The sequence below is a fragment of the Bombina bombina genome, chromosome 4, assembly GCF_027579735.1.
Source record: "Bombina bombina isolate aBomBom1 chromosome 4, aBomBom1.pri, whole genome shotgun sequence".
NCBI classification, from domain to species: domain Eukaryota; kingdom Metazoa; phylum Chordata; class Amphibia; order Anura; family Bombinatoridae; genus Bombina; species Bombina bombina.
Genome location: NC_069502.1, coordinates 496,596,698 through 496,624,093, shown reverse-complemented (window position 1 = coordinate 496,624,093; position 27,396 = coordinate 496,596,698). Strand labels below are relative to the sequence as shown.

The window sequence follows — 27,396 nt, the reverse complement described above, 5'->3', positions numbered from 1 at the left end:
ATAGAATACAGTTGTTAAAAGGGACACTGAACCCAAAAAATGTATTTCGTGATTCAGATAGAGCATGTAATTTTAAGCAACTTTCTAATTTACTCCTATTATCAATGTTTCTTTGTTCTCTTTGCTATCTTTATATAAAAAAGAAGGCATCTAAGCTTTTTTTCTTGGTTCAGAACTCTGGGACAGCAGTTTTTGATTTTGTAGAAGGAATTTATCCACCAATCAGCAAGGACAAACCTAGGTTGTTCACCCAAAAATGGCCCGGTATCTAAACTTACATTCTTGCATTTCAAATAAGATTCCAAGAGAATGAAGAAAATGTGATAATAGGAGTAAATAAGGAAAGTTGCTTAAAATTTCATGCTCTGAATCACAAAAAGAAAAAATTTGGTTCAGTGTCCCTTTAAGGGACCTTGCAGCCAGTAAAAACACAGCATTTTCTTTCATGATTCAGACAGCGCATACAATTTTTTAATAACTTTCTAATTAACTTATTATCAATTTGATTCATTCTCTGGTTTTCTTTGTTGAAAGAGCAACAATGTACTCCTGAGAGCTAGCTGAACACATTGGTAAACCAATGATGAGACATATATGTGCAGCCACCAATCAGCAGCTATCCCCCAGCCCCTGTGCCTACCTAGGTATATTTTCCAATAAAAGATACCAAGAGAATAAGGCAAATTAGATAATAGAAAGTAAATTGGAAATCTGTTAAAACTGTGTGCTCTATCTGAATCATGAAAGAAAAAAAATTGAGTTCCATGTCCCTTTAAGGAGTCAATTATTTTGACCATATGATAGTACATTTTTATATATCATATTTTCACACCCCTTAAAGGGACAGTAAACACGTAATTACAAGGAAATGTCTGTTGTGTTGCTATAGGAATAATATAGTGCTCTTAGACATGTGCATACCTCAACATGTCCTCGTGCACAGGAACTCTTTCCAACACAGGGTACCACTAGAAAGAGGTAAACTCTGACAATTTGTACACATGACAGTTTAGTTTTGATTTATATGTCCCTTTAACATTCCACTTAAAAGGACAGCGCACTGTAAAATTGTGTTGTCCTTAATGTGTTTACAATAACTTTTTATGCAAAGCTGCAGAGTTTAAAATGTATCGGGGAATTGCTCCTTTGGGTACATGTTTGTATATGAAATAAGTGTCTGCTAAGTGAAACCACACTACCTAATCAAAAGGGCTGAGCTTACATGGAGAACAAGCGTATTATCTTATCTATCTATACACAATTAGACCAATAATTAGGACCTGATGATCTTAAGCTTGCTTAACATTATCTAACAAGTCTCCGAGTCCTCAGAACTGTGAGGTCCCTCAAATAGTTTTTTGAAAAGCAAAAATTTAGCTTGAGAGCTGCTTATCCCACTATGCAGGGTTCTTGGTATGAAGGAGAGACACATACATTGCAATATAATGCTCAAAAAAGCAAGATTCCAATCCATGCTGTCAAGTTTTTGATCACAGAGAACAATGGAAAATAAAAAACAGAATTTATGCTTACCTGATAAATTACTTTCTCTTACGGTGTATCCAGTACACGATTCATCCTTACTTGTGGGATATTCTCATTCCCTACAGGAAGTGGCAAAGAGAGCACACAGCAGAGCTGTCCATATAGCTCCCCCTCAGGCTCCGCCCCCCCAGTCATTCGACCAGACGGTTAGGAGAAAAAGGAGAACCATAGGGTGCAGTGGTGACTGTAGTTTTAAACGAAAAAATGTTTTATCCTGACTTAAATGCCAGGGCGGGGCCGTGGACTGGATACACCGTAAGAGAAAGTAATTTATCAGGTAAGCATAAATTCTGTTTTCTCTTACAAGGTGTATCCAGTCCACGGATTCATCCTTACTTGTGGGATACCAATACCAAAGCTTTAGGACACGGGATGAAGGGAGGGAACAAGTCAGGTAACCTAAACGGAAGCACCACTGCTTGCAAAACCTTTCTCCCAAAAATAGCCTCAGAAGGAGCAAAAGTATCGAATTTGTAAAATTTGGCAAAAGTATGCAGTGAAGACCAAGTTGCTGCCTTACAAATCTGTTCAACAGAAGCCTCATTCTGAAAGCCCATGTGGAAGCCACAGCTCTAGTGCAATGAGCTGTAATTCGTTCAGGAGGCTGCTGTCCAGCAGTCTCATAAGCCAATCGGATGATGCTTTTTCAGCCAGAAGGAAAGAGAGGTAGCAGTCGCTTTCTGACCTCTCCTCTTACCAGAATAGACAACAAACAAGGATGATGTTTGTCTGAAATCTTTAGTTGCATTTAAATAGAATTTTAAAGCACGAACCACATCAAGATTGTGTAATAGTCGTTCCTTCTTAGAAACTGGATTAGGACACAGAGAAGGAACAATGATTTCCTGGTTAATATTCTTATTAGAAACAACTTTCGGAAAGAAAACCAGGTTTGGTACGCAAAACAACCTTATCTGCATGGAACACCAGATAGGGTGAATTACACTGCAAAGCAGACAATTCTGAAACTCTTCGAGCAGAAGAAATAGCTACCAAAAACAAAACCTTCCAAGATAATAACTTAATTATCTATGGAATGTAAAGGTTCAAAACGGAACCCCTTGAAGAACTGAAAGAACTAAATTAAGACTCCATGGAGGAGCCACAGGTTTATAGACAGGCCTTAATTCTGACTAAAGCCTGTGCAAACGCTTGAACGTCAGGTACTTCTGCCAGACGCTGGTGTGTAACATGATAGACAGAGCAGATATCTGTCCCTTTAAGGAACTAGCTGACAAAACCTTTTCTCCAATCCTTCTTGAGAAAAGACAATATCCTGGGAATCCTAATCTTACTCCACGAGTAACCCTTGGATTCACACCAACAAAGATATTTCCGCCATATCTTATGGTAAATCTTCCTGGTGACAGCTTTCTAGCCTGGATCAGAGTATCTATAACCGATTCAGAGAACCCACGCTTAGATAGAATTAAGCGTTCAATTCTCCAAGCAGTCAGTTGCAGAGAAACTAGATTTGGATGATTGAATGGACCCTGAAATAGAAGATCCTGCCTCGATGGCAGTGTCCAAGGTGGAACAGATGACGTGTCCACTAGGTCTGCATACCAAGTCCTGCGTGGCCACGCAGGCTCTATCAGAATACTGAAGCCTTCTCCTGTTTGATTCTGGCTACCAGCCGAGGGAGAAGGGGAAACGGTGGAAAGACATAAGCCAGATTGAAGGACCAAGGCGCTACTAGAGCATCTATCAGTGCCGCCTTGGGGTACCTGGACCTGGATCCGTAAAGAGGAAGTTTGGTGTTCTGACGGGATGCCATCAGATCCAATTCTGGAATGCCCCATAGCTGGGTCAGCTGAGCAAAAACCTCCGGGTGGAGTTCCCACTCCCCCGGGTGAAAAGTCTGACGACTTAGAAAATCCGCTTCCCAGTTGTCTACTCCTGGATGTGAATTGCAGATAGGTGGCAGGAGTGATCTTCCGCCCATTTGATGATCTTGGTTACTTCCTTCATCGCTAGGGAGCTCTTTGTTCCTCCCTGATGATTGATGTACGCTAGTCGTGTTGTCCGACTGAAATCTGATGAATTTGGCCGCCGCTAGTTGAGGCCATGCCTGGAGCGTGTTGAATATCGCTCTCAGTTCCAAAATGTTTATCGAGAGAAGAGACTCTTCCCAAGACCATAGGCCCTGAGCTTTCAGGGAGCCCCAGACCGCGCCCCAGCCTAACAGACTTGCGTCGGTCGTTACAATGATCCACTCCGGTCTGCGGAAGCACATTCCCTGAGACAGGTGATCCTGAGACAACCACCAGAGAAGAGAATCTCTGGTTCTCTGGTCCAGTTGGATTTGAGGAGACAAATCTGCATAATCCCCATTCCACTGGAGCATGCACAGTTGCAGTGGTCTGAGATGAATTCGGGCAAAAGGGACCACGTCCATTGCCGCAACCATTAATCCGATTACCTCCATGCACTGAGCTACAGAAGGCCGAGGAATGGAATGAAGAACTCGGCAAGTAGTTAAAAGCTTTAACTTCCTGACCTCCGTCAGAAATATTTTCATTTCTACCGAGTCTATTAGTGTTCCCAGGAAGGGAACCCTTGTGAGCGGGGACAGAGAACTTTTTTTCGACGTTCACCTTCCACCCGTGAGACCTTAGAAAGGCCAGAACAATGTCCGTATGAGCCTTGGCTCTGTGAAAAGACGACGCCTGTATTAAGATGTCGTCTAGGTAAGGTGCTACTGCAATGCCCCGCGGTCTTAGTACCGCTAGGAGGGACCCTAGCACCTTTGTAAAAATTCTGGGAGCAGTGGCCAACCCGAAGGAAGGAAGGACCACGAACTGGTAATGCTGTCCAGAAAGGCGAACCTTAGGAACTGATGATGATCTTTGTGGATAGGAATATGGTAGGTACGCAACCTTTAGATCCACGGTAGTCATATATTGACCTTCCTGGATCATCGGCAAAATTGTCCGAATGGGTTTCCATTTTGAATGATGGACTCTGAGGAATTTGTTTTAGAATTTTTAGATCCAGGATTGGCCTGAAAGTTCCTTCCTTTTGGGAACTACAAACAGGTTTGAGTAAAAACCCAGTCCTTGTTCTGCAATTGGAACTGGATATATCACTCCCATCTTTAGTAGATCTTCTACACAGCGTAAGAGCGCCTGCTTCTTTGTCTGGTCTGAAGACAAACGAAAAATGTGGAACCTTCCCCTTGGAGGAGAGTCTTGAATTCTAGAAGATAATCCCTGAGCAACGATTTCTAATGCCCAGGGATCTGGGACATCTCTTGCTCAAGCCTGAGCAAAGAGAGAGAGTCTGCCCCCTACCAGATCCGGTCCCGGATCGAGGGCCACCCCTTCATGCTGTCTTAGTAGCAGCCGCAGGCTTCTTGGCCTGTTTACCTTTGTTTCCAGCCCTGCAAGGGTTTCCAGGTTGCTTTGGGCTGTGAAGCGTTACCCTCTTGCTTTGCGTTTGCAGAGGTTGAAGCAGGGCCGCTCCTGAAGTAGCGAAAATTAGCCTTGTTTTTGGCCTTTAACGGTCCTTTCCCCCCAGTGATATCCGAAATAATTTCTTTCAACTCGGGGCCAAAAAGGGTCTTCCCCTTGAAAGGAATATTTAGTAATTTTGTTTTGGACGACACGTCAGCCGACCATGATTTGTAGCCAAAGCGCTCTCCGCGCCATAATGGGCAAAACCAGAAATTTTTCGCCGCTAACTTAGCTAATTGTAAAGCGGCATCTGTGATAAAAGAATTAGCCAGCTTTAGGGCATGAATTCTATCCATGACTTCGTCATATGAAGTCTCCCTCTGGAGCGACTCCTCCAGCGCCTCAAACCAAAAAGCCGCTGCAGTAGTTACAGGATTAATGCAGGCAATCGGTTGAAGAAGGGAAACCTTGTTGAACAAATATTTTCTTTATGTAAACCTTCTAATTTTTTATCCATAGGATCTTTGACAGCACAACTTGTCTTCTATTGGTATGGGTTGTGCGCTTGGCTAGTGTTGAAACTTCTCCCTCTACCTTAGGGACCGTCTGCCACGCGTCCCGCCTGGGGTCAGTTATGGGGAACATTTTCTTAAAGATAGGGGGGGGGACAAAAGGTACACCTGGTCTCTCCCACTCCCTAGTTACAATATACGCCACCCTCTTCGGGATCGGAAACGCATCAGTGTATACAGGGACTTCTAGAAAACTTGTCCATTTTACACAATTTTCTGGGACCACCATGGGGGTCGCAATCATCCAGCGTAGCTAAAACCTCCTTAAGCAGTACGCAGAGGTGTTCCAGCTTAAATTTAAAACGCTAAGGAATCTGATTCTGCCCTGCTGAGAAACCTTTCCTGTGTCAGAAATTTCTCCCTCGGACAGCACATCCCTCACTGCCACATCAGAGTGTTGTGAGGGTACAACGGATAAATCATCCAAAGCTTCTGATTGCTCATCCTCTGTTCTTATAACTGAGCTATCACGCTTTTTAGGAAAAAACTGGCAGTTTGGATAGAAAAGCCGCAAGGGAATTATCCATGACTGCTGCTAATTGTTGTAATGTAATAGGGGCCAATGCGCTAGAGGTACTAGGCATCGCTTGCGCTGGCGTAACTGGTGTCGACACATGGGGAGAGGAAGATGGACTATCCTCATTACCTTCCGTTAAAGAATCATCTTGTGCAACATTTTTAAGTGTCACTGCATGGTCTTTAAAATGCTTAGATACCTTAGCACACTTTAAACACAAATGTAAAGGGTGGTTCCGCCATGGCTATTAAACACATAGGAACAACGGTCTATCTGAAGGCTCTGACATGTTAAACAGACTTAGACAGCACTCAAATACAGAAAAATACAATTTTAGAAAAAAACAGTACTGTGCCTTTAAATAATAAAAAGCGCACACTTTTTTACTAAATCTCAAAAATAACCCAATCTTTATGAAATTTTCACCATATGATCCTAATGCTTTGAAATGATTGCAAAGTGAATTTCAAGTCAATTAACCCCTTAATGGTCAAAACCGAGCAAAGTAAAGCTGGCAAGCCGGTTAGACAAACTAGAGCACCATGCCACAGCAATCTGCTGTGGCCCTACCTGCATTGGGATTAGTTTTTGATTGAAAATAAGGCCTCTATGAAGTCCTCAAGTAATCTTTGGACCCTCCACGTGAAGCTGCATGAAGCTGTCTGCAATAACAACTGCGCAATTGAGGCGGCAAAATTTAGGCCCCCTCCCTCTCCACTCTGGAGAGTTGTGGGGCCTTCATAAGCCTAAATAGGTGTCTAAATATATGCCATGTGAATAAACCCCATAAAACGTTCCAAATGTAATAAAAACTTGTAAAAAGATCAGATTTTTTGTTATAAAATAATTGATTGCCCCTTAAACAGTGTCCCACCAGTGTTTGAGCCCTTTTAAATAACCTTCCTTCTATACTAAGTCTCAGGATATGGCTTACCTCTTCCCACATGGGGATTCTTGTCAGTCTTCTAGCTTACTAAGTCTTGACTAGAAAAAAATGACTGAACATACCTTATAGCAGTTAAGCCTGCAAACTGTTCCCCCCAACTGAAGTTTTCTGGTACTCCCCAGTCCTGTGTGGGAACAGCAATGGATTTTAGTTACAACATGCTAAAATCGTTTTCCTCTCAGCAGAAATCTTCATCACTTTCTGCCACAGAGTAAATAGTACAAACCGGCACTATTTTAAAAATAACAAACTCTTGATTGAAGAAATAAAAACTACAAATCTAACACCACATTCACTTTACCCTCCCGTGAGATGCTACTTGTTAGAGCGGCAAAGAGAATGACTAAGGGGGGGCGGAGCCTGAGGGGGAGCTATATGGACAGCTCTGCTGTGTGCTCTCTTTGCCACTTCCTGTAGGGGAATGAGAATATCCCACAAGTAAGGATGAATCCGTGGACTGGATACACCTTGTAAAGAGAAAATATTATCTTTCTGTTCCACCGGCACCTTCTTATTTACATAGCTTTTCTTAACCAGTAGTGTACATTGTTGAAATGTTCAGTATAGATGGGGATACAACAGACAAAATCTGATATTTTAAATGATGACATAAAGGTAAATTAGCTATTTTTAAACAATTTAATATACTCCAGTGGGTAAAATGTATAATTGGGGAACACATTCAAAGAGGGGGAAATCACAGTAAACTGTCCCTTTAACTAAGTTACTGACGAACCTTCGCTATAAAAAGGAGAGGATTATGACAAATGCAGGACTGCTGAGTCACATTGCATACAAAGCCTTGCAAGTATGTGCTTGCCAAGAAAATGCACAAGAACAAAAAAAACTAAACATAAAACTTAACGGTTTCACACTTCAGACTGGATAAATTGTCATGCACAAAAACATTCATATTTCAAACTGGCCAAGAGGTTGACGTTTCCACCTCTTAGCAAATAGCGTGCGGTAAATCGGGCTCCCAAGGGCGCCAAGCCGGATTTCCTGTATGGCTATTGGCTAAGAGTTGAAAAACGTCACCTCTTAGCAAAACAGCAATCTGCATGAGCTGCCTTAGCAGCTCAGTGCGTGCAATCACTTGAAACACTCAGGTTAAATTAAAAATTAGGGACACTCAGGTTTAAATTAAATTTTCATGATTCAGATACAGCATGTAATTTTAAACAACTTTCCAGTTTACTTCCATTAAAAAAAAATGTGCACAGTCTTTATATTTACAATTTTTGAGTCACCAGATCCTACTGAGCATGTGCAAGAATTCACAGACTATACGTATATGCCATTTGTGATTGGTTGATTGCTATCACATGGTACAAGGGGGAGTGGAAATATACATAACTTTGAAATTTGTTATAAAAAAATCTACTACTCATTTAAAGTTCAGACTAAGTGCTATTGCATTGTCTTGTTATCTTGCATTTGTTGATTATGCAAATATAATGTGTTGACTGGTCCTTTCTACATGAGGTATCTTATACTTCATGAATGAAAGTCCCCTTTATTGTTTTTAATAGTCCATCCTATCGTTTCACAACGCTAGGATTGACTTTCACTTTAAACACTAAACTACTGCTAGATATAGTATTGTATTCAAATCAAAGATGAGCCCGAGAATAATATGCATTATTATTTGCTGTTTTTAAGTATAAAGAGTGTAATAGGTTTCTGTGGTTTATAAAGCCTGTTCTCCTTATCTAACCTCTTTTGTTGGGGACATATTGTTAATAAAGCAACAATGTCACTAGGTTTAGATACATTTTTATTCCTAAAGAGCATAACAAGTTCTGCATCTCTTCTAGAAAATGCTGAATCTGCAATTGCCTCCAGAACGCATCGGGTTGTGCTCTTATTACAAGTTGAAAGTAAAAAGTTAGTGCAAGATTGCTAACACAATACACACAAAACGCCAAACATAGAATATCGCAACCACGTTAACTTATTCCCCCATAGACTTAAAAAAAATCTAACACCCTAATCGCATGGAAACCCGATTGCACATAGTAGAATAAATTCTATTTATTCTTAAATAAAAATGTATGTATGTATATATATAATTATATAATTATATAAAGGTCTACATATATCGAAATATATAGTAGGATTATCTATTTAAAAAACACTTAGAACATACCTTATGTGAAGAACATTGCAATGTGAAATATTTTACAGTAAATACATACTTAAACACTTGTACACTAGATTTTTCTTTGCATAAATGTTTTGTAGACGATCCATTTATATAGTCCATCCGGGAGTGTTTTGTAACAATGTATAGTTTTGCTTATTTTTTAATGACATTGTGCTGATTTTCTGACTCTTAAAGGGACAGTCTAGTCCAAAATAAACTTTCATGATTCAGATAGAGAATGTAATTTTAAACAATTTTCCAATTTACTTTTATAACCAATTTTTCTTCGTTCTCTTGGTATTCTTTGTTGAAAGCTAAACCTAGGAGGTTCATATGCAAATTTCTAAGCCCTTGAAGGCCGCCTCTTCTCTCAGGGCATTTTAACAGTTTTTCAGAGGTTGTTAGTTCATGTGTGATATATATATAACACTGTGCTCACACATGTGGAGATCCAGTGAGCCAGCTCTGATTGGCTAAAATGTGATGTCTGTCAAAAAGAACTGAAATAAGGGGGCAGTTTGCAGAGGCCTTAGATACAAAGTAATCACAGAGGTAAAATGTGTATTAATATAACTGTGTTGGTTTATGCAAAACTAGGGAATGGGTAATAAAGGGATTATCTAGCTTTTTAAACAATAACAATTCTGGTGTAGACTGTCCCTTTAACTAAGCCCCAAATTATCAGATGTAGACTGAAGTCTACAGGACTCCTGCTTGCTCATGTTTGTGTAATGGGTCGTCTCACAAGAAGGGGAGAAGGGGAAGAGCGTCTGCTCTTCCTGCTTTCTCAGCCCCTTCCAGTGGGGTGCCCCAGCCTAACCTCATCAACAGTGCCAAACTGGGAGCTTCTAAAAAAGGTTTTATTTATATTGGATTTTTTCATCAGTATATGGTGCATATTCTTTTTTTCAGTAGTGTCTATTACATCCGGTTACATAAAAATAGGTGTATATTGTTTCCTTTAAAGAACCAAGTAAATACAGATTTGCTTAAAGGATTACTTTCTGTTATAATTTTTAAGCTAAACAACTAACATATTAAAGTTAATAAACATTAATTAAAACCTACTGACCTATATTTTCTCCAAAAGGAAGTTTCATAACGTTCTAAAAGTTATATCTTTTATTCGCCGATGATGTCACGTTATCCTGCCCACTATTTTCAGCACTGCATGATCAAAATACTTAAACCAATAACTTTGTGTTTAAAGCGCCATTTTGAAACCTAGGTATTGTAAAACGGATTGGTACAGAGCAAAGGATACCCACGGAGTGGGTTTGGAAAACAATTAAATTTGCAGACAAGATTTCTGATATACGGTAGAGAATATGTTAATGAAATGCTATTGATAAAAAGCGTATTTGGGGTAGTTAGTAACAGGCATAGAAAATATTTTACTTACAGTGGCCCTTTAATCAACAAATGCATGATAACAAGACAATACAACAGAACTTACTCTGAACTTCAAATGAGTAGATATTTCCACTCCCCCTGTACCATGTGAGAGCCATCAGCCAATCACAAATGCATATACGTATATTCTGTGAATTCTTGCACATGCTCTGTAGGAACTGGTGACTCAAAAAGTGTAAAATATAAAAAAAGACTGTGCACATTTTTTTGAATAAAAGTAAATTGGAAAGTTGTTTAAAAATTGCATGCTGTATCTGAATCATTTAAGTTTAATTTGACCTGAGTGTCCCTTAAATATGAGTAGTGCATAAATATGATTTTACAAGTTTTCAGCTACTTGACTGCAAAGGGCTCCAATGTACTTATATATGTCTATAGTATACATGTATGCATATGTATTTATATGTGTATCTATGTCTGTAAATACACATATAAATAAATACGTATGTACACGCATATATACATACATATATATATATATTTACACACACACATATATATATATATAGGCAAAAAGAGTCAGTTGCACTCTCACAAACAGTTTCTCCAAGGGCCAGGGTGCTAGGAGTAGTATGAAATGTAGCAAAATAGGAAACAGCACTCTCTGGACTTAAGTTTTAAACAGATAGTTTAATGAAGGGGAGCATTCCCCGAAACGTTACCCGATTAAACTATCTGTTTAAAACTTAAGTCCAGAGAGCGCTGTTTCCTATTTTGCTATATTATATATATATATATATTATAATAGTATATATATATATATATACACACACTCACCGGCCACTTTATTAGGTACACCTGTTCAATTGCTTGGTAACACAATTTGCTAATCAACCAATCACATGGCAGCAATTCAATGCATTTAGGCATCTAGACGTAGTGAAGACGACTTGCTGAATTTCAAACTCAGCATCAGAATGGGTAAGAAAGGGAATTTAAGTGACTTTGAACACGGCATGGTTGTTGGTGCCAGACGGGCTTGTCTGAGTATTTAAAAAACTGGTGATCTACTGGGATTTTAACGCACAACCATCTCTAGGGTTTGCAGAGAATGGTCCGAAAAAGAGAAAATATCCAGTGAGCGGCAGTTGTGTGGACAAAAATGCCTTGTTGAGGTCAGAGGTCAGAGGAGAATGGGCAGAGTGGTTTGAGATGATAGAAAGGGAAGAGTAACTCAAATAACCACTTCGTTTCAACCAAGGTATGCAGAATACCATCTCTGAAAACACAACACGTCGAACCTTGAAGCAGATGGGGCTACAGCAGAAGATGACCACACCTCGGGTGCGGTGCCACTCCTGTCAGCTAAGAACAGGAAACTGAGGCTACAATTCGCACAGGCTCAGCAAAATTGGACAAAAGAAGATTGGAAAAACATTGCCTGGTTTGATGAGTCTCGATTTCAGGGCCGTCTTTAACACCGGGCAAAAGGGGCAGCTGCCCAGGGCCCAGTCTCTGTTGAGGGGCCCAAGAGTCCTAAAAAAAAATGGTTCATACCAGGACTGCTGATGTGACATGGGGAACACACACATTCAGTCCTAATACCTGTCACAGTCAAAAGTACTCTGCTTATATATTATTATTTTTTTTAAAACTGTGCCAGACCGTGCCGGTGTCATGTGACATGCCAAGCTATTGCCATGTGCTGTTTTAGACTGTGCAGCACTGAATGCAAAGCCCTAACTCGGCATCCAGCCATTCCCACTGCATCAGAAAGGTCCTACTGGGGTTACCACTGTTACCAGGTAACTGCTCTGGTGGTGGGATTGTTTCTGGGTAGGGCTGACTGTAGCGCATGCAGCAGAAAGCTGCAGCGGCAGGCACATGAGGATTTGAGCATCTGTGCAGCTGCATACACTGCTCTCTTCAGTCTTGAGGCTGTATGACACATCTCACACTGTATCCATGCAGCCTTGGGCAGACAGCATCCAGTCTGCTGTTCCCCTTAGCCCTGCTCTTTCTGGCTGTGCCCTAAGATAAACTAACTGGAGTTTGTTAGGGGAACAGTGCTTTGTAGAAAGGTGTCAGTGGGAAGAATAAGTGAGTGCACACACGCCCCTCCCCATGCAGCATTGTCTAGTGCAGGGGTGAGAGGGAACTTGTTTCTAGCAAAGAAGTGACCATGTGCTGCTGTCGCTGATGTATAGTGTCATGCTGATACTTCACACATTAATGTAAGGTTTATTTTTATAGTTTTTGTTTTCTCTCTGTCTCAGATTTTACAGCTTCCCATAGCAGTTCTGCTGTTTCAGTCAGTAAACTTTTATTTGTCTGCACCTCCATGCTTCCTCCTCAAGTCTTTAACTTGCTTTGCTCCTGTTGGCTGCCCTAAATCTCTTTAACCAGCTAACCTCACACCAGAAATCACATTCAAAAGAACATTAAATGAATCCACAGTGGAGGAATTTATATATTTATTTACTTATTAATACTGCTTAGGTCCAGTTTCACATATTGCATCTTTTTTTTTTTTTTTTTTTTAAATGATTAGCCCAGCAGTGGATAATCCACTGCTGGGCTAATTTTTTTTTAAAACAATTATAAAATAAATTGATTTAGTTGTTTTTTGGGATGTTGGGGGTGGAGAGTGAAATTGCATGGGGGGGGGGGGGGCAAGAAAATTTTTGCCCAGGATCCAGTCAATATTAAAGACAGCCCTGGCCACATTCAGATGGTAGGGTCAGAATTTGGCGTAAACAACATGAAAGCATGGATCCATCCTGCCTTGTATCAACGGTTCAGGCAGGATAATGCACCATGTCACAAATCTCAAATCATCTCAAACTGGTTTCTTGAACATGACAATGAGTTTACTGTACTCCAATGGCCTCCGCAGTCACCAGATCTCAATCCAATAGACCACCTTTGGGATGTGGTGGAACAGGAGATTCACATCATGGATGTACAGCCGACAAATCTGCAGCAACTGCGTGATGCTATCATGTCAATATGGACCAAAATGTCTGAGGAATGTTTCCAACACCTTGTTGAATCTATTCCACAAAGAATTATTAAGGCAGTTCTGAAGGCAAAAGGGGGTCCTACCCTCTACTAGCAAGGGTGTACCTATTAAAGTAGCTGGTGAGTGTGTATATGTATATATATATATATATATATATATATATATATATATATATATATATATATATATTATATACACACACACACACACACACATACAGTCGTATGCAAAAATTTAGGCACCCCTGACAATTTCCATGATTTCATTTATAAATAATTGGGTGCTTGGATCAGCAATTTCATTTTGATCTATCAAATAACTGAAGGACACAGTAATATTTCAGTAGTGAAATGAGGTTTATTGGATTCACAGAAAATATGCAATATGCAATATGCATCAAAACGAAATTAGACAGGTGCATAAATTTGGGCACCCCAACAGAAATATTGCATAAATATTTAGTAGAGCCTCCTTTAGCAGAAACAATAGCCTCTAGACACTTCCTATAGCCTGTAATGATTGTCTGGATTCTGGATTAAGGTATTTTGGACCTTTTGGTTTGATCGTTGCTGAGCATGGACAGCCCGCTTCAAATCACCCCACAGATTTTCAATGATATTAAGGTCTGGGGACTGGGATGGCCATTCCAGAACTTTGTACTTGTTCCTCTGCATAAATGCCAGAGTAGATTTTGAGCTGGTTTTGGGTCGTTGTCTTGTGGAAATATCCAGCCCCGGCGTAACTTCAACTTTGTGACTGATTCCTCAACATTATTCTCAAGTATCTGCTGATATTGAGTGGAATCCATGCGACCCTTAATTTTAACAAGATTCCCAGTACCGGCACTGACCAAATAACTCAATCTTTGTTTCATCAGTCCACAGTACCTTCTTCCAAAATGAAGCTGGCTTGTCCAAATGTGAGTTTGCATACCTCAAGCGACTCTGTTTGTGGTGTGTTTGCAGAAAAGGCTTCTTCCGCATCACTCTCCCATACAGCTTCTCCTTGTGCAAAGTGCACTGAATTGTTGAACGATGCATAGTGACACCATCTGCAGCAACATGATGTTGTAGGTCTTTGGAGGTGGTCTGTGGGCTATTTTTGACCAGTCTCACCATCCTTTGCCTCTCCGATATTTTACTTGGCCTGCCACTTCTGGCCTTAACAAGAACTGTGCGTGTGGTCTTCCATCTCCTCACTATGTTCCTCACAGTGGATACTTACAGCTTAAATCTCTGCAATAACTTTTTGTAGCCTTCCCCTAAACCATAAGGTTGAACAATTTTTGTTTTCAGGTCATTTGAGAGTTGTTTTGAGGCCCCCGTGTTGCCACTCTTCAGAGGACAGTCAAAGAGAAAAACAACTTGCAATTGGCCACCATAAATACCTTTTTCATGATTGGATGCACCAGTCTATGAAGTTCAATGCTTAATGGGCTCACCAAACCAATTGTGTGTTCCAATTAATCAGTGCTTGGTAGTTACAGGTATTCAAATCAACAAAATGACAAGGGTGCCCACATTTATGCACCTGTCTAATATCGTTTGGATGCATATTGCACATTTTCTGTTAATCCAATAAACCTCATTTCACTACTGAAATATTACTGTGTCCTTCAGTTATTTGATAGATCAAAATGAAATTGCTGATCCAAACACCCAATTATTTATAAATGAAAATCATGGAAATTATCAGGGATGCCTAAACTTTTGCATACGACTGTATATATACACATACATACATGTACATAGTTAGACCTGTGTATGTATGTATCTCTATGTTAAAGCCCTTTGCATGCCTTTTTTTTTCTAACACCTGAGACCTCATTTCTTTCAGACCTTATAACTTTTTTATGCAATATTTTTTTCTAATACATTTTATTAGACAGTGTTATTATGAGTGTAACTGTACTGTGCAATGAAGTTGCTCTAACCCGACGAGCATTAAATTAAATCATGCTCAAGCGAACACGTTTACTTTCGACTTGTAATATGCACACTACTTCCGACGCACACAAAAAGACCCCATATACACCTTATCGCTTGTGCGCAACAGTTAACGCGCCACTCATAATCAACATTTTTGTCTTTAATGATTCAAATAGAGCACACATTATTAAACAACTTTCCAGTTTACTTCTATTATCAAATTATCTTCTTTTTCTTGTTATCCATTGTTGAAACACAGGAATGTAAACTCAGGAGTGTGCACGTGTCTGCAGCACTAAATGGCAGCAGTTTTGCAACAATGTTTTACATTAGCAAGAGAAGTAGATGGCAGCACTATTTCCTGTCATGCAGTGCTTCAGCTATGTGCACGATACCTATCTAAGTATCTCTTCAACGAAGAACAATATGAGACAAGCAAATTGGATAATAGAAGTAGGTTGGATATTTTTTTAAATTGTATTCTCTATCTGAATAATGAAAGGAAAATGTTCGGGTTTGTGTGCCTTTAACCCCTTAATGACTGTGACGTACCCTGTATGTCGCTGGTCGTAAAGGGATTGTCTGGGTGTAATAGACCCTCCCTTCCTCCTGCAGGCTTGCTAAAATAGCGCAGTCTTGCTGTTGAAAAACACACCCAATAGAAACACCAACGACATACAGGGTACGTTGCTGGTCATTAAGGGATTAAAGCTAAATTAATTTCATACACAGTTGTCTCATTTCTCTGTAGAGTGCACCCTTAAAGGGACATGGAACTCAATATGAAATATCATAATTCAAGAACAAACAACTTTCCAATGTACTTGTAACATTTGTTGAAATTAGTTCCTTTCCATTAAGCATACCTAGATGGGCTTAAGAGCATTTACATCAGGGGTGCTCAATAGGTAGATCCCAAAGGCCCTGCTGGTAGATTACGGCCGATGTGATCAAAATTATGTGGTCAAGTTACACAACCTCAACACTGGGGCGTGAGTAGAGTATGGTTGCTAGGGACACGAAAAGTGCTACAGGATTGGATCTTGAGGGACATCGATTTCAACCAATCAATGCTGATGATTTTTGAATGACAACACAATTGGCCTATCAAAAGCATGGTTGAGTGAGTACTCTCCCAATGTATATGGCAGTATAGTATAGTTAGGAGGGTAAGCGTCAATAGATAGAAAAAGTAAAGGCGGAGGCTGCTGTGCTATGCTAAAAAAAACGAGTCTGATTGACGTCTGGCAAATAAACGTGTTGACCCGGTAAGAAATGGTCTGCATGGCGTGCTATTGAAATTTATTTGTGTAAGCCTTACTGGGTCATATCAGACCAAGTCCGTGGCACAAAGTAAAGGGGGACAGTGGCAGTAATTTGAATGCAGTGTTTTGTAACATGGCACAAGAGGTTGCTCCTGTTAACCTGAATTAAAGTTAGTGCAATTTATGTTGTCAGGATTAATCTGCTGTATCTTTTTGCTTTTGCACATTCATGTGTTGCTAAATCATACAACCTTAAAGGGATATGAAACACACATTTTATTTTCATGATTCAGATATAGAGCATGCAATTTTAAACAACTTTCTAATTTACTCCTATTGTCCATTTTTCTTCATTCTCTTGGTATCTTTATTTGAAAAAGCAGGAATGTAAGTTTAGGAGCCGGCCCATTTTAGTGGGTAGATCTCGCTGAGCTGGTCATTTGAAAAGTAGATCCCAACACAAAAAAGTGTGAGCGCCCCTGATTTACATGTTATCAGCACTATTTGGCAGCATTTTATGCAACATATAACAACATTGGGGTTTTGGGTTATTGTTTAATACTGCACCATTTTTATCATTTCAGTTTTATTTTGTGAAAATAGGTATTAATTAAACTGAATAATAATTACTACACAGCTGAAGTATATCATTTGGAGCATATACATTGTGATTTTATTGGTCATAGTGTTATTATGTTCCTGCAAGGGTACTGCAGTAATCACATTTGTATTTTATATATATATACTAGTCGATAAGCCTGCCCAGAGGGCTGTCTAATTATTTTTTAAACTACAGATGTAAAACAACGTATTTTGTAACTCTTCTTTTATATAAATATTTAAGCTACAGGTGTAGTAATACTATAATTTTAATGGACTACTGTCTTAAATATATCAAAAATATTTTCTATATAATAAACTACAGATATAGCCACACTCTAATTAGACAAACTACTGTCCTAAATAAATACAAAATGTCTTCTCTTAGAATTATGTCTACTTTAAGTACATTTCTTTATATACAACATTTTTAGTAAAACAGGCATCACTTCCAGTTATTCATTTTCCGTGTTCTTGTCCGTCAATGACTTTAACTTTTACATCTGCAGAGCTTTTTACCCTTGAAAAAGCTACATATAACTGTCCATGTCTAAAAACTAGCTCTGGCAAACAGATGCCAACTCTTTCTAAAGTTTGTCCCTGAGCTTTGTTAATGGTCATAGCGAATGCTAATTTAACTGGGAATTGTCTTCTTCTTAACACAAAAGGAAGTTCAGTATTGCTTTTTACATAACTTGCACTGTTTCCTTTTATGTTCCCTTTCTGTATTGCTTATGCTAAGCTGTTTTTGTTTTTCTGATTGTTCATTTTCTAAACGTGCTTTTCTATGAGCATAAGCTTTTTTTGTTGTTCTTTATGTCTCTGATTTTCTGTCATATTTGCTCTCTCTTTTCTTTTCTGATCTGTTTTTGCTTCCCTTAAATAGGCCCTTTCTTCATCATTTTTTTTACTTTTATTTATTTATTCTATCTCTCTCATTTTGTCTCTTTTTTGCATCAGATTGTTCTTCTAAAGATAACTTTTTTTTTAAATTATTTTTACTTATTTTATATATATATATATATATATATATATATATATATATATAATATATATATATATATATATATTGAAGCTACAGCAGTAGCAAAACACAGACTTATTTTATATATATATATATATATATATATATATATATATATATATATATATATATATATATATATATATATATATATATATATATATATACCAGTTTAGCCAAACCCTATTTGGCAAACTTAATAAAAATGTATATTTATATAACCAAAAGATATAGTGACAACCTTATCTGGATGGTCTGTTGTCCTAAATATATTCAAAATATAGTATTTATTTTTGTTATAATGATATTGTTATAGCAACACTTTTATTAGCTATGCTGCTTTTATATATAACCTACAGGTGTAACCACACCATTATTTGAATGGACTACTGTCTTAATTAGACTAAAAATATGTAATTTCTAATAAAACAACAGAATATATGATAAAGCTACAAAAGTAGCAAAAATGTATTGTGAAAATTGCTTTAATCTATATATAAATATACATATTCTACAGGTGTAGTGACAGCCTTTTTTATGTTTAACTGTCCTATATATATATACTGTAATACATTTATTGTCACTTTTACTGGTGCTATGATTGTCAACTACACATCTATCTCTAATGTATAACTGTTGCAACCATTGTTGCAAACACTTTTGCTGTATATCGCCAAGACTCATGAGCCTACCCTTGAATCTCTCATGGAGAAAACACATTTTTAACAAATGATACCAAAAGAAAGAAATTTACTTGAAACTAAAAGTAAATTGAAAAGTTTTCTTTATTTTTTTATATTGCAAAAGTTGAATTCTAACCTCCATGTTCCTTTAACAATTTAGAATCGGTCACATTACATCATCAAGTAAATATTTCACAATGACATTTTGTCTGTCTCATTTCACATTGGCACACTTCACTGTGGCCACTATCCAGCATATTGCATGGGTCACACTTTGATTTGACACATTTCACTGTGTAAAGAATATGTAGCGTAACTGAATCTGCAACTTCCAGATGGTAAGTCCTGAAGTACCCATTAATTTAGCTCTTGTACCAAGCACTTTAAGGAATATTAAACAGTATGAGATTTTAATATAACGTCTAAGAAGTAGTTAAAAGGATACTAAATCCAATTTTTTTCTTTCTTTCATGATTCAGATAGAGCATGCAATTTTAAGCAACTTTCTAATTTACTACTACTATCAATTTTTCTTTGTTCTCTTGCTATTTTTATTTAAAAAGCAGGAATTTAAAGCTTAGGATCCAGCTCATTTTAGGTTCAGCACCTTGGATAGCTCTTCCTTATTGTTGGCTAAATTTAGCAAACCAATAAGCAAGCAGAACCCAGGTTCTGAACCTAAAATGGGCCAGCTCCTAAGGTTTACATCCCTGTTTTTTTAAATAAAGATACGAAGAGAATGAAGAAAATGTATAATAGGAGTAAAGTAGAAAATTGCTTAAAATTGCACCCTCTATCTGAATCATGAAAGAATAAATGTGGGTTTAGTGTCCCTTTAAAAAAACAACAACTTTGCAATATACTTTCATTATCTATTTTGTCCTATTGTCCTGTTATTTTAACTCTGAAAATAGTAGGTTTTCTAAATTCCACTAAATTCCTGTCGAGGACAATTAGGGACAAACATAAATCTGGAAATAAAAAGATTGTGCAAACAAGGCTGTGTTGACCATAGGATTGTTAAAGTAAATGTGAAGTTGAGCAACTGTCAATCCACTGTTTGCTTTTGTAAAATAAATATTACTTTCATTCATGACTTTGAAAATGTTTTCTTCAGATCAAAGTTATAACCTTTTTAGCGTTGGATTACTTTCGTCCCGTATTCCACCCAGCTCTGTGTATTTTTTCCCCCCTTATTATGTTTTTGTTCGTATCCAGTTGAAATCCAGGTCGTTAGGTGACTAGGACTTTATCTAATCCGCCCCCTTGCATGCGCAAGTGATTTATCTGTCTTAAAAAGTAAGTGCGCGCTCCTTATTATGTGAAGAACATCTTGTAATTGATTGGGACAAGAGCATCCTTATTTTGATTTATTTTCAGACTTGCACATGCGCAGAGCTTATGTCCCGGGAGCGAGCCAAAATGCTGACGTAGGGAGCAGGTGGGACCGCTCTCTACTATAATGATATCTTAGAGCAGGATGTCCAACATGGGAGGAGCGGGTCATGGTAAAAACACATTTTAATTTCATTCATATATCATATTTGGATAATAAAATAACATTAAAAATCTTAGCGACTATGCTCATAGACGGATGGGATACATATATAATCAAACAAAAGGTTACAACTATACATTCACGTTAAAGTAATTATCCAACAGAGATTCCAGACCACCTTGTTTGCACAGTCTTTTTTTTGCCTGTTTATATGTGTTACTAATTATCCTCAGAAGGAAAGATAGTTAAGGGAAAACACATTTAAACATGGCGGTGCCCATTGCTTTATAGAAACTAAAGTACTTCATAGAAGCTAAACCTTTACAATTTTATCTTCGATATTTAACCCTTCAACAACAGATTATTTTGGTTAGATTTTCCTAGCAGTACTATTCATATTTGCAATTTAACAACAGAATATAGTTGATTATTCATGTTTTTTTTTTTTTTTTAAAGGGACATGAAACCCATTTTTTTTTACAATTCATTAAGAGCATACAATTAATGTTATTTAATTTACTTTTTTCTCCTGGTACCCTTTGTTGAAAAGCATACCTAGGTAGGCTCAGGAGCAGCAATGTACTACTGGGAATTAGCTTCTGATTGGTGGCTGCACACATATACTTTTTGTAATTGGCTCAACTGATGGTTGCTCCCAGTAGTGCATTGCTGCTCCTTCTTTAAAGGATACAAATGAAATGAAGCAATTTTTATAATATAAGTAAATGGGAAAGTTGTTTATAATTAAATGCTCTATATGAATCACAAAAACGATCTGAAAACATTTGTGTTTTATGTCCCTTTAATGTCACTTATTGGAAAAACAGATTTATTTCTTTTTTGGTGTTGCACACACTGCCTTTTAGCAAGGAATGTGCTAACTGCTTAAAACGGCTTGGTGTATTTTGTGAATTGATAAATCTTGTGGCTTTGAAAGCAGTTTACCTCATGCTTTAAGAATGTTTTTGAGTCTATTAAAGGGACAGTCTACTTTTTTATTATTGTTTAAAGAGATAGATAACATGTTTACTACCCATTCCCCACCTTTGCATAAACAACATTGGTATGTTAATATACTTTATGGGGTCCGTACGGAGCTTGATGCCACCGTGTTTCCGGCGAGCCTTTAGGCACTCCGGAAACAGAAGTTATGAAGCAGCGGTCTAAAGACCGCTGCTCCATAACCTGTCCGCCTGCTCTGAGGCGGCGGACAGAAATCAACCCGATCAAATATGATCGGGTTGATTGACACCCCCTGCTAGCGGCCGATTGGCCATAAATCTGCAGGGGGCGGCATTGCACCAGCAGCTCACAAGAACTTCTGCTGCAATGATAAATGCTGACAGCGTGTGCTGTCGGCATTTATCGATGTGCAGCGGACATGATGCGCTACATTGTATCATGTCCGCTCACACATTAATAAATTGACCCCTATAACTTCTAAGTTTGCCTGTTTCTAAGCCCCTGCAGCCTGCCCTTATCTCAGTGCTTTTTATTAGCTTTTTAAATCTTGCACAACAGCCAGCCATTGCTAGTTCATGTGTGCCATATAGATAAAATTGTGCTCACTCCCGTAGAGAATGATTATACAAGAACGAGCACTGATTGGCTAACATGCAAGAATATAAAAAGCGTAGAGATAAGGAGCAGTCTGCAGGGGCTTAGATACAAGGTAATCATAGAGGTAAAGAGTATATTAATATAGCAATGTTGGTTATGCAAAACTGGAGAATGGGTAGTAAAGGTAGTATCTATCTTTTTAAACAATAACAAATTCCAAGCAGACTGTCCTTTTAAGTGTGCATTTATTTTAATTCTGGATCCTGTCTAAATTAAATAATTGGTTACCCTGCCTTTTATAAACACTTTGATAGCTGTTATATAATGTGTCATGTTATGCTCCCACATATTATTCATCCCTACTCCAATATGAAGAGTAAAGAAACAATGAAGAACATAGAGGAGTTTAAATGGTCAGTAAACACATTCAATTTGTTATATAAAATGTTTAGTTATTGATAAAGACACAATGTTGCAATATATTTTCATTATTTATTTTGTCCCCTTTTCATGTAATTTAGCTCTGAAAATTGATCAATTTCTTATTCTGAGAACATGAAATGCACCTTGCTGACGTCTCAAGGCTTACCCTGCTACATATCTGTTCCAAATTGGCTTTAACTGATAATAAATGAAATCACAGTACTTTATACTAACTTTATAACAGTGGCTTGTCTTGTTGTCTATGCGCTAAAGCCCAGACTGGCTCCTTCATATAAGGCAAATGGTGGGTTGAGTTTGGCTATATGCAGTAAAAAGGATAGTAAACTTCCTCTTTTTTAAAATCAGTTCTGAAAAGTTAGTGATATTTTAGATGGAGTTTAATTAATCAGATGTAATGAAGATGTGCTATAACTTACTTTTTAATATAGATATGCAATTTGAATACCCCGCGCTCCATCACCCACTTCAAAAGTCAATTTTCCTGTGAGCTAACGGTTTGAATTGTTGTCCAATCAGTGCTCTCCCCATATATAGCACCTTTTTTTGTAGCTAGAGTGCGGATTGGAGAACAATTCAAACCTATTGTTCACAGAAAATCTACTTTTGAAGTGAGCAGCAGAGCGTGGGGAATTTGAATATCAGATCTATTTGAGAAAGTAAGTTATAGCTTGCACTTCATCTAAAATATCCCTATCATTCCAGGTCTGATTTTAAAATGGGGAGGGTTTACCATCAATTTAATTTGCTTTAAAAATGTTAAGAGTTGGCTGATATGTTATTATATAGCAACACAACAAAATGTCTGTTTGATGTCCCTTAATTGTGACAAAATAAATGCAGAAACAGGGTTCCTTAATCTTTCCTTTACAATCTGTTTTCCCTGTCTTGTTATTTGTATCGGCTTGCATGGTTCTTCTGAATCTGTTTTCTCATTACGAGTAAAGATAATGCAGATAATTGTGCCCTTGCTTTGAATAATATACACATCCTATTTTTATTAATAAGTAAAAGTAAAATCTCAGTTTGCACAAAATGCAAGGTTTTTTTTGTTTGTTTGTTTTTAGAAATACATTCGTAGTATATTGTTTTACAATGCATTTTTTTAATTTATTGATTTTTTTGGTGTAATGATGAGACTACCATTTTTAGGAAATTAAGGAGGATTAGCAGCACATACTTGAACCTCAAAGTAATTAACATATCATTCTACAATAACTGCTTTTTAAACATGGATTCCATTAGGTGCCTATAAATAACGGGCTAGGATATTACTAACTAGATAGGTAGCAAGGCATTTAGCCTCAACTGTGCTTATTCAAACTATTTAGAACTCTCAGAAACCATGCACATAGTGTCCTGTGGGTGCCATTTTCATCATGCAGGGGATCACCAATTAAATGCTGTTTTTGGTGATCCCTGCTCTACAGACCGGGAATCGTTGGCGGCTAATGGGCGGCACTTCCAGGTTCCATGGGAGTGCCAGTGATGTCACCATGTACGCAGAACCAGGAAGCTTAGTGTTGCTGCAAGGGACCTAGATGGGGGTTGGTTCTTTAAATCCTTCAATCTCAGCTCCCTTAGCAGCTACAAACCTCCAAGACCTTTCATTTGAAAGAGAATAACAACAAAAGATTGATTCAAAATTAAGTAAAAAAATACATGGGAATTTGCTTGGGAATAGTATGAAGTTTATTTTCTAGAACAGTTGTTACTGGGTACAACACCATTTTTACTGGGTCGCGCGTGTGTGTGTTGAAGGAGAGTGTGTGTGGTTTGTATTAGGAGAGTGTGTTATATGAGAGGGTGTGTGTGTTATATAAGAGTGTGTTGTAGGAGAGTGTGTGTGTTATATGAGAGGGTGTGTGTGTTGTATAAGAGTGTGTTGTAGGAGAGTGTGTGTGTTATAGAGAGAGCGTGTGTGTGTTATATGAGAGGGCGTGTGTGTTGTATAAGAGTGTGTTGTAGGAGAGTGTGTGTTATATGAGATGGCGTGTGTGTTGTATAAGAGTGTGTTGTAGGAGAGTGTGTGTTATATGAGAGGGCGTGTGTGTTGTATAAGAGTGTGTTGTAGGAGAGTGTGTGTTATATGAGAGGGCGTGTGTGTTGTATAAGAGTGTGTTGTAGGAGAGTGTGTGTTATATGAGAGGGCGTGTGTGTTGTATAAGAGTGTGTTGTAGGAGAGTGTGTGTTATATGAGAGGGCGTGTGTGTTGTATAAGAGTGTGTTGTAGGAGAGTGTGTGTGTTATATGAGAGGGCGTGTGTGTTGTATAAGAGTGTGTTGTAGGAGAGTGTGTGTGTTATATGAGAGGGCGTGTGTGTTGTATAAGAGTGTGTTGTAGGAGAGTGTGTGTGTTATATGAGAGGGCGTGTGTGTTGTATAAGAGTGTGTTGTAGGAGAGTGTGTGTGTTATATGAGAGGGCGTGTGTGTTGTATAAGAATGTGTTGTAGGAGAGTGTGTGTGTTATATGAGAGGGCGTGTGTGTTGTATAAGAGTGTGTTGTAGGAGAGTGTGTGTGTTATATGAGAGGGCGTGTGTGTTGTATAAGAGTGTGTTGTAGGAGAGTGTGTGTGTTATTACCTTTTACAACATTTTCAAGTTTGACTATAATCACATATTTTAGTCACTTTGCCAAACATTGCAGCTATCTAATTTTTATTATTATTATCTTATTATTACTTTAAAAAATGTCAGACCAAGTATAAACATAGGGTTGCGAAGGTATGTGGTCTAGAACCTTGTTCTAGTAGACAAGTCCCTGTCTCAAACAAAATATATATATTTTGTCTGTATAGGCAGATGATCACTGTGGTAACAGTAAACACCTTGCAAGAACAAAAGGTGCTTTTATTTCTGTACTGTACAATGGGGCCTGTCTATTTTATAATCCCCAAAAGCACATGTGGCTACACTTTATGACACTTTAGTAAGGTGATCAGAGTAACAGCAGTGGTCACTTGGCAATTATCAATATTATTTACTAAAATCTAAGCAAAAATTATACTTTTTTTTTTTTTACAATTTTTGCTGCAGCTATCTCACATGCCATGAATTATAAATATAATAATGGTATATTGAGAATCTGCTGGGCCTGCTGAAAAAAATATATAATTTGTGAGGGTTTAAATCTAGGCAGCAAAAAAACCAAAATTGGCTCAGCATTAGGGTAAAAAAGAGGCTTAGCAGCAAAAGGGTTAAACATAATATTACTTGGGTATTCAAATCGTTCAGATATTTTTTATTCTCATGATTTATTTTAATCTGAGTAATCTCAGTATTACATTTTTTTATTATTTTATTTTTTGTTAATATTATTTTTTATGATTTAAAAGATTTTGCAGCTTCCAGTACCAGCTGTAAAGTATTTCATTTGCTGTGCTATGTGGAGCCAAGTGAGGAGCAAAACCAAATAAGAACCTAACATGCCTGCAAGGGAACGAACAGACAAACCAATGCTACGTTTATATGAATGGCAATTACAAATGGAGACTTCTGTTTGAAGCAACGTGGTGTTTATGCTGCACTAAGCAGTGTCAGAATAGAGGTCAGAACTAGATTCACTAACATATTCAAATATCTCTCCAGTGAGAAAAAAAAATCTTAAATTTATAAAGATTTGTAAAATTATTGATAGCCACCTCACAGAGAAACAGCTTCAATGGGGGGACAGAAACTGCAGAGGGTTCCATCTGGTCTAGGAGACGATTTTCTAGTGTCACTATTTAAAGTGGGTTTAACACACACACTGATTCTAACAGTCAGTGCACTATACAAGTGCAGGTTTTTTTTTGTTTTTACTAAACGTTTATATCTATAGAAAGTTTTATTAATTTGCAGTCATTTTAAAAGATTAACCCTCACTTACCTGATTTCTAGCTCATCCATAATCTCCAGCAGGTGACTGGACCTAACAGCCATAGACATAGATCTGCAAAACTTGCCCCCATTCTGTGCCTCTGTGGATTTAGCTTGTATTTTTGCTTGAGCCATAGTTGCCTCTATCTCTCCTTAGCAGATGGCCAGGACTGACCGTGACCAGAGAAACAATCCCACTCCAGATCTTTCTGGGCACGTCCTCCTCCACTTCAGAGCAGAGTAATGAAACATTTCCTAACAAGGGCTTGGGCGGATCCGTAATGTCAGCTGCCTCAGCCTCTGTATCCCCAGCCTACCCCCGCCTGCTGGGCTGCTGTGTGTGTGTCTATGGCTATGTATCACTAAGCTGCTGTAGCCCGGACACTGCCTACATCTTCCACTGTACACTGATCCTTATGTCACTAAATTGCAATGTCACCTTCTGGTTCTTTGTGCATAGCATCTGGATTTCATTAATCAAACGAGAGCATCATCATTCTGAAGATAAATGCCTACAATTAGAGCCATTTGCATTATTCTCTCTGAAGACAAAGAGACATTGCAAAACCCCTTAAAATGTTTTAAAAGTATTTATAGCTGTCACTTTATTAATGCTATGCAAAACTCTGCACTTTCTGCTAATAAACCTCTTAAAAACCTTAGTATGTTTATAATTTCTTCTCCATGAAATAAGGCTGGCTGTAAGTCTGTCCACTGCCCTAAACAATTGAATAGTTACTGTAGCTAGTTCATGCAATCTTCAATAGTTACAATATTCATTGGTATCATTTGTTGAAAATTTTATATGAAAATATCCTACACTATAGGCTCCCCAATTTTTTTAGCTAGCTCCCAGTAGTGCATTAATTGCTGCTCTGAAGCAAACCTTAACAATGTGTTTTATCCAATTTGCAGGAGTTAAACACACAGTTATATATACAAGCAATAGTGCAATACTAAAATGCTCTTAGATATTAGAGCATTTTCCTTTTTGCACCTTTATATCCTTTTAAGTTGCAGAATTTGACTTTTGGTCTATCTAA

The 27,396-nt window shown here is 38.0% G+C and overlaps 1 protein-coding gene across 1 annotated transcript in view; it reads right to left on the bottom strand.

Annotated features, from left to right (window-relative positions):
- The window catches only part of BAG2 (BAG cochaperone 2), a 92,341-nt gene extending 65,729 nt beyond the window's left edge, over positions 1 to 26,612 (bottom strand). Inside the window, exon 1 of the mRNA XM_053710404.1 lies at positions 26,364 to 26,612. Within this exon, the coding sequence (XP_053566379.1) occupies positions 26,364 to 26,488 (125 nt within the window). The 5' untranslated portion in view covers positions 26,489 to 26,612. The remainder of the gene's footprint in view (positions 1 to 26,363) is intronic.
- Positions 26,613 to 27,396: the final 784 nt, after the last annotated feature.